This window comes from Benincasa hispida, chromosome 5 (assembly GCF_009727055.1).
Source record: "Benincasa hispida cultivar B227 chromosome 5, ASM972705v1, whole genome shotgun sequence".
Classification (NCBI taxonomy): Eukaryota; Viridiplantae; Streptophyta; class Magnoliopsida; order Cucurbitales; family Cucurbitaceae; genus Benincasa; species Benincasa hispida.
Genome location: NC_052353.1, coordinates 45,036,546 through 45,045,275, shown reverse-complemented (window position 1 = coordinate 45,045,275; position 8,730 = coordinate 45,036,546). Strand labels below are relative to the sequence as shown.

The 8,730-nt window shown below is 28.0% G+C and overlaps 1 protein-coding gene across 1 annotated transcript in view; it reads right to left on the bottom strand.

The window, feature by feature from the left end:
* The window catches only part of LOC120078386 (phenylcoumaran benzylic ether reductase Pyrc5-like), an 8,821-nt gene extending 3,509 nt beyond the window's left edge, over positions 1–5,312 (bottom strand). Inside the window, exons 1-4 of the mRNA XM_039032652.1 lie at positions 5,058–5,312; positions 2,881–3,015; positions 2,092–2,338; positions 938–1,141 (exon numbers count right to left, since the gene is read on the bottom strand). Of these exons, the coding sequence (XP_038888580.1) occupies positions 938–1,141; positions 2,092–2,338; positions 2,881–3,015; positions 5,058–5,240 (769 nt within the window). The 5' untranslated portion in view covers positions 5,241–5,312. The remainder of the gene's footprint in view (positions 1–937; positions 1,142–2,091; positions 2,339–2,880; positions 3,016–5,057) is intronic.
* Positions 5,313–8,730: the final 3,418 nt, after the last annotated feature.

Sequence of the window (8,730 nt, the reverse complement as noted above, 5' to 3'; positions counted from 1 at the left end):
TCCACTACTATATACCAATAGTAGTATAGACCATCAAGATAGCATAGAAAGCCGGCAAGGCGAGTTTCTATCGGCGTAAAGCCAATGATTAGAGGCATAGGGAGTAGGCAATGCCCTCGAACTATTCTCAAACTTTAAATAGGTTAGGAAGGTGTGATTGCTTTGAGTATACGATATATGTGTTGTATGAATGAATTGGATAATTCAAGCCTTAAGAACACATTGCTTCAAAAAGGTAGGATTGCATGGGGTGTGGGGTGTCTATGACGATAAAAGGGACGCGGTGATGGTTGGGATGCCAAGTATATGGACTGGGCTCTCGTGTGCATGCAAGTTGCTTGTGGCCAATCAATTATAGATTTATGCATCATTATGATTTGAACCCTTTCATTAATGAGTAATAAGATGTAGATAACTATAATTATAAAACAAAAAATTAATCAAATGGGCAACATATTACTTGAACTATACAAACATAACATTTCAACCAAAATTATATTTTTATGTAACCATTTTCCTTGATAGTTGTTAGCAAGTAAAAACGAGAACCATTTACGCCAGATATCAGAGCTAAGAGACATTCAATAATATATTAGTCTAGAATGGTAACTTCAGAAGCATGGATCTGTGTCTTCCATTCCAATGGGCAAGTTGTTGTAAGGCTTTTTCAAGACGACTCCACCATGCTTCTTAATTTTAAACAAAATTGATTCTTCACTACGCACTCTTGGCTGGGCAAAATGATCAGGAGCAAAACATCTATAGCAACAAAAGGCAGAATGTTCCAAGTGTTAATAGGTTAATTATTTTCTAAGTACACAATAGACATTCAGAAAAGGTGAGAACCAGTGAAGAACACTATAGAAGTTGCATTAGCAATATTAATATTATTATACACAGGCGAGATTTTGCCAATATTTATTTTAAAAGAAAAAACTAACCGAAATGTTCTTGAGCACTTGATCCTCTGGAACATAGTAATTGTGGAGGGTTTTGCCAATTTTATTTTCCCAAAGAGTGACAAGATCATTGAAAGAGTAAATATTTTTAGGAGGTCTAACATAGAGGATTTTGTTTAAAGTTCTTGGGTCATCCACAGCTCTAATTGTGTAGGTGCAATGTCTCTTCCTTGTTGATATTGCTAGAAATTATAAGAAAGAAATAGGTTTAAAATAAATAATACAAAAACCGGAAGCCGAAAACCAAAAATTAAGGTCTCGTTTGAATACGATTTTGTTTTCAGTTTTATGTTGTTGATATGTTTGTTTGTTTTCCTTCCCATTTCTGTATTATGATTTTGACATCCTCACATTTAGTTTTCTAGTCAAATTCTTTAAAAAAAAAAAAAAAAAAATTAGTTTTCAAAATTTTGTATGGTTGTTGAAAATATGGGTAAAAATCACATAACAAAACTTAAAAATTTATAGGTGAAAATAATATCTATAATATTAACTTTCAAAACCTAGAAACCAAAATCTAAAATGGTTATATTGAAATAAAATAGGTTCTAGAGGACCCACTTGGACACTCTGTAAATTGAAAAACAGATAAAAATATTTGAAATATAGTGAAATAATTAAACTTTATTTCAAAATATCCCAGATCCCAATGATCCCAATATCAATTTTTCTGACTAATAGTTCAAAGGTTCAAATATCGACGAATTGATGAGGTTAAAGGAATGTTTGAAGTGAGGTTCAACCTCTCACTAATACCACATAAATAAATAAAAAAAAAAAAATCATTGCTACATTAAAAGAAATAAGAAGAGATTTATGGTCATAAAATATAATATAAATTGTTATAACAAAAAATAAAAAGCAACAAATAAAAAAACGAGAAATAAATATAAACAATAAAGATTGATGATACAAAGATTTACGTGGTTCACAAACAGTGTGTCATTATGTCTACAAACAAAGAGAGTGAGAACAATTTTATTATTAATATTAAAGAGTTTATACATCTCGTACTTTGTCATTTGGAATACTAGCTAACAAATTCAAGGTATTCTTACCTAAATAAATATCTAACATCCAAATAATAGTATAAAAAAATGCATGAAATAACTTTTGTGGATTATTATTTTACCTTTGGGATTTCCATCTCCAATGATAACAACATTATCTCTTGGTGGGATTGGTGGAGTAGGAGGTTGAGGCTGAACCAAACTTGAAAGGAACCAATCAGCAAAGAAATTAGAAGAAACGATGGTATAGGGAATTCCTGAAGCCTCCAAAGCTCGACGAATTTGAGCCTTTGCAGCATAGGCTGATTTTGCTGGCTCAACACTACGCACACGATCCACATCATTCCCAAATTCTGATGGCAAGAATCTCTAGACCATCAAAAACAATTAAAGACAATGAAGAAATCTTTAGGATTGGCATGGTAATATACTTTAAAAAATTTGCAAATATAGCAAAGTCTATTAGCGATAGACTTCTATCATCGATAGACTTCTATCATCGATAGACTCTTACTAGCGATATGGTTTATCAATGATAGATTCCTACCAACAATATGATTTATCACGAATAGACTATCTAAATTTCGCCATATTTATAATTTTTTTACATTATGTTATATCTACCAATACTTTTCATCTGATTGTTATATTTGCAACTATTCTTTTTTTATTTACTCTAAAACTCATCATTTGAAATCTTTCGTGTATATATATATATATACACATATGACATCATTTTTACATCAACAATAACTTAATTTTAGAGGTTTATATCAAACTATATAAAAATTCTTGGATTTGAACTCTAGGAACTAAATTATAGTTCAACCTAAACTATGAAGGCACGATTAGTAGTTATTAATTAACCATAAATAAACAAAGACTAAAAAGATATAGAAAATAAGTAAAACCTTAACATGGCCAACTTCTTTGATGGCTGAGATGAGTGTATATTGGTCAGCTAATTGATTATGACCTACCGTAGATATCACCACCTCCACATCTTTTATTGCTTTAACTAAACTCTCATGATCATGGAGATCGCCCTGCATAAAAATTAAGATCATCGAGTTTATTTCTTGCATAAGTGTAGAAATACAACTCTAAAAAAATAAGAAATTAAAGAAATTATAAGCTTAGTCCTTAAAATTTGATTTTTGTGTCATTAAAAATTTCAAAATCGTTAAAATAGATGGTTGGTTATATTTAGATATAAAATCAATTTCTAAAAATAAACACAAATTTTTAAAAGTAACTTTTTTTATTTTTCAAAATTTGACTTAGTTTTTTAAGTCATTGGTGAAAACTAGATGACAAAGGAATAAATTTGGAGGTGGGTAATGTTTATATGTTTAACTTTTAAAAACAAAAAACCAAAAATCAAAGGGTTACTAACAAGATCTAAACTTTCAATTTTATGATTATTAGATCGATTAATTTAAAAAAAACAAAAAAAAACTATAAATGTAGTTAAAGTTTATGAAACAAAAAAACGTAAAAGTCAATGTTCGATGATTATATTTGTAATTTAACGGGAAAAAAAAAAAAAAAAAAAAAAAGTTAAAAATTTATTTTTAGAAATTGTATTACAAAATAGAGGCGTTAAAAATAAAAATAGAAAACAACATACATAGGAAAGAAGATTATGACGGTATCTAAGTAGAGGATATAACATTCACTTTATGTTGATAGTTTCAAATCTCACTTTCATCCATTCTCAAGTTGCCCCTTATAACAATCTAAAGGGCCAAAAAAGAAATTTTTCCTAAAACCTCGAGTTCGGTCCAGTGATTTATACAACACACTACTAAAATAAGTTGACGGTGAGGAAAAGACGTAGGTTGGCCTGACTTTGGCTTGATCTGATCATTATGGCGATTGATGATCCCAGTGCAAATAATAAGTCAGAGTCCCTTAAAAAACTCCCAGTGTATAAAGGAACGTTCGGGCCCCCCAGTCGTCACAGGAGTCCCTCACTCGGGTATCAGGACGAGAAAGGATATAACGGTGCATTGAAAGATCCAACAGTCAAAAGGGAAACAGAAGGTGNTATAACGGTGCATTGAAAGATCCAACAGTCAAAAGGGAAACAGAAGGTGAAATAGTAGGTTTAGAAGCAGGAAACTCCTGAAGCTGAAAGCAATTTCTTTTCTCTTGTTACCACGTCATTATAGAATGAAACGAGCCCTTAGCACAATTGTACTTTGTTTGAGGAGAATATTATCAAGTTGAAAATAATATACTCAAATTAGAATAGAAAAAGGATCATGAATATACAAAAGACAACATACAACTTAAATTAGTTAGACTAACATAAGGCTTGTACTATCAATCTCGAAGTCATATGTTCCATTTTTCTATGACTAAATGATTATTATTTTGTTTTTTTAAGTTGTTATTTATTTTTAATAGAAAGAAATTTGATTTAGATTTTGTTGCATAAAATCGGTGTGCCTCATTTTTACCTCTGGTATATCTTAATATTTACATAAAATATTCTTCAATAAAAGTTAATATCTTTTATTTTAAGTTTTTTTTTTTACCCCTAGCATAAATTTTCTATCTTATTACTATTTTGCTTTTGTGCTTCAACCATGTAAAAATATAAAGACCCACAAAAGAAATTTCGCCTAAAATCTCGAGTTCCGTCGAGTTATCTCTACACATGACGTCGTTCTAAAATAAGTTGACCTAGATAAGAGTAAGCTCGAGGGCTTAGTTGTACTTTGCTCAAGGAAAACATTATTAAGACATTCAACATTTTTAGGTTAGCTCAACTAACACAAAACTTGTACTATCGTCCTCGTGGTCAAAGGTCCAATTCCTCTCCCTCGCTCTCCACATGTTGTTAAAAAAAAAAAAAAAAATCGAGCAAAGAATGATGAACCGCAAAAGAAATCATCTTGGATGTATTGATTATCCCCCACTAAAAAGATGATGGGACCTCACAATAATTTTTATAATATTGATGAGTTACTTCTTATATTATAAATTTGTTTTGAGATGATGCTCTACGTTATGTAGTATTATAAAAATATGGAAAAGTCCGTTGCTCTGAAAAGAAAACAAGAAGATAAAACAAACTTACAGAGATAAAATAGACTCCCAAGCTCTTGAAATTGTTGATGATATGAGACTTGGAATGGTTTGAGAGAGTAGAATCTCGAACAAGAACATAAGTTGGATGGCCAGCTTTGGCACTTGCCTCTACCATAAACTTACCCACATAGCCAGTCCCTCCAACAATCAAGATCTTGCTTTTGGTTGCCATTACAATCAAAATTTAGGTCAAAATATGCACAGACGAAATAATGGAAAACCAACAATGAAGCAAATAAGTTGAATGTTGTTTGGTTAATGTTGACAATGTTGGTATTACTACTAGCCTCAGGATAGCCATTTAATTTATAGGACGTAGAACAGAGTTATCTTACTTATTTTTGGAACGTCATTATAGTGGGGTAATTAAACATGAAGCACTCGACACTTATATTTGGAAGGTTACATTTTTTTTTATTTTTATAAGATATGAAAGATGGAGGCTAGAGATTAGTAGATGCATCGAGATATCTCAACTAGGTTGATACATCTCTAACTAACATGTTCATCACACTTCATATCGTATATTCGATTCTAAGAGAGCGTGTATAAATTTTTTTAATTAAAATCCTACATCGTATGTTCGATTTTTGAGAGCACGTATAATTTTTTTTTTTTTTCAATTTGCCTCATGTATGCAATTGATAATGCAAATATTTAGTAATTTTATAATTCCATAATTGCTTTTGAAACCAAACTTTTAAATGTTTGGAATGAAAATTAACATGATTATATGAAAACTAATTCTACAAAATCAATAATACTCCTTTTTTTTTTTCTCTAAAATCACTGCTTCAATCATAATTGTCAAACATGCACTTAAATTATGATAGGATCAAAGTGATTTGGAGATGAACTTTGATCATATTGAAAATCAAAATCACTTCGATTTTAAAATAGTGATGTTTCGCAATAATGTTAGGTAAGTAATTCTAAATAAATTTAAATGTAAAGTTTTATTAAAAAGATTAAAAATAAATTTAATAAATTTTGTTAAATTAAATTATGTGCGTACATTGTGAATATCGTGAAATAATAATTATACACATTTTTTAACATAAAATACATTTATGAATTAATTAAAATAGTATAAATTAATTACAATAGTATAAATATTCATATATTTCAATATAGGAATCACAACCCTCTATTTTTAAATTTATCTACCAAATAAGCACCAACTTTTTTCCTTCTATTTTTTTTTTTTTTCTATCTCCATCATTATTTTATCCCTATTTTTTCATACTCACTCTCAATCTTTTTCTCCCTAAAGCTTTTATCATATATTTTAACTTCTTTTTTTTTTTCACTTCAATATTTTTTAAGGCCGTGTTTGGGTCCCAAAGGCAAATTTACAAAATTCTTAGCCTCTTTAGATTGTTCCTTACTTTTTAAAAAATCACTTTTTCAGTTTGTTCTTCCATTCAAAATCACCTGCATACCAAGTTTAAATACAACTTTCCTAAAAATCTACTATATTCTCTAACTAATTGTTTTAAATTTTATATATATATANAAAAATATCTTGAAATTTAAATAATGTAATTTAAAAAAAAAACTTATAATAAAATACTTAAATTGGAAAAACATTTGTTCATTTCAATTTTATATAACAATGATTTTTTTCTATTTTTATCATATAATTTAAATAAATAAAAATATTTAATTTGTTCTTTAAACTATTATTATAAATAATTAAATTATAAACATATGAAGATATAAATAATAATAAAAAAAAAACATATGATTTGGTCATTATAGAAGTCACAACAAATTTACTTACCTGTCAATTTTTTAAAAAATTTAGATTTTAAATCTACCCGATATTAGTAAGAAAGTTGATTTTTTAAATGTACAGTTGACAATAATTATTCTAAAAATTACAATAATTTTTCAAATCGAGCCTAAATCCTACTCACTTTTTTATCTCTAAAATATTCGTTAGTCTCTCTACAATTTTTATATATCTCAAACTTTTTTATCCATATTTTGCCAACTTTTTTTTTCTCTTTTTTAAAGGTTATCTACCTGAAATTTTCTTCTATATATTCATCTCACCAACTTATTTCTCTACTTCAATTTTTATTTCCATTAAACTTTTTCCGCTCTCTCTCTCTCATTCTAAAATCACTTTCGATAATAACTTAACAATAATAATCTAAGGCTTCCTTAAAAAATATAATTTTATATTAAAATAATTTATAACTAAATTCTTTTAAAAAAAATTAAAAATTATTTTTAATAAATCACTTAAAAGTAAATCATTTTTGCTAAAATCATTCTTCAACATACATGATAAGTTTATTGATTTTATATCGTCCCTACCTTCGAATGATGATTCTACCTTTTTCACGTAGAAATATTGGGTTAATTCTTTTTTCAATATGTGAGGTAAATGAATTGAAATTTTTACCTCAAAGTCGATATGATAAACTATACGTTAGTTAAATTATGCTCAGGTCGATAATATTATTATATAAACTTTATCCTTATAAATTTTTTTATAGAAAGTGATAGGTCGATATGTGGGTGGCCTAATTTAAGAGGAATGCTTTTAGTATGAAAACTAAGGGTCGGTACCAGTCGTGGTTTTTTTTCTTTTTTCTTTTTTCCCCATTTTTTTTTTCAACATCGTGTAATTGACTTCTAAATTAGAGTGTAAATAGAATTAAAATGTAGCTTCGGAAAGGGAAAGTTAGGTTAGGCACAATAGCTCTATAGCACACCATCATTGTCAATTTTCAAAATGAAAAGGTATAATTAGTTTAGGAAATAAATACTACTTTAGGACGGATTTTGTAACTTTTTTTTTTCTTTTAGTTTTTGAAAATTAAGCATACTTTTTCTTCATTTGATTTGCATCTTTTTTTAGTGCAATGATTGAATTCATAACCAAATTCTTCAAAAATAAGTTTTTAAAAGCTAATTTTTTTTTTTTTTCAAATTTTGGCTTGATTTTTTAAACTATTGATAAAAAGTAGATAATAAAAAAAGAAATTTGAAGGTGCAAATAGTGTCTATAGACTTAGTTTTAAAAAATAAATACAAAAGAATCAAATAATTACCAAACAGAACCTTAGTTTTTGTATTTTTAAAAACAGATCGTGATATTCTATTCATTTTCATATTTATCTTATTTTTTAATCGAATTTTAGCATGACATTTCATCACTAAATCTATATCTATATTATATATAAAAGCAATATTAGGGGAAAATAGTTCTATCCATCTTGTAAGAAACCCTTTTATCTCTTTATTTTGACTATCATTTTTTAATAAAAACTTATTATACCCTAAAATTTAATTTTTGAACCGTTTGCTTGCTTGCTTCTTCTTCTCCCCTTTTTTTTTTTCACAAAGGTTTGTAATAAAAATGTGGGGTGGGAGAATCAAATTTCTGACATCAAGATTCATAATTCGAACACTATGTCAGTTGAATTATATTGATGTTGACTACCTTTTCCCTTTTCATCTTATATGGTTTGGGTCTTTTTAATACTTTACGTACCGACATGACAAGGGAGGAGAAAGAAGAAAAGAAAAAAATAAATAAAGTACACTTACACCACTAATAATTAATAACAACTATGTTTGTACTTTTTTTCTTTGGGTTGATTTTTTCATTTTAGGGCCTTTTTAAATATAAAAAAATTTACATTTTA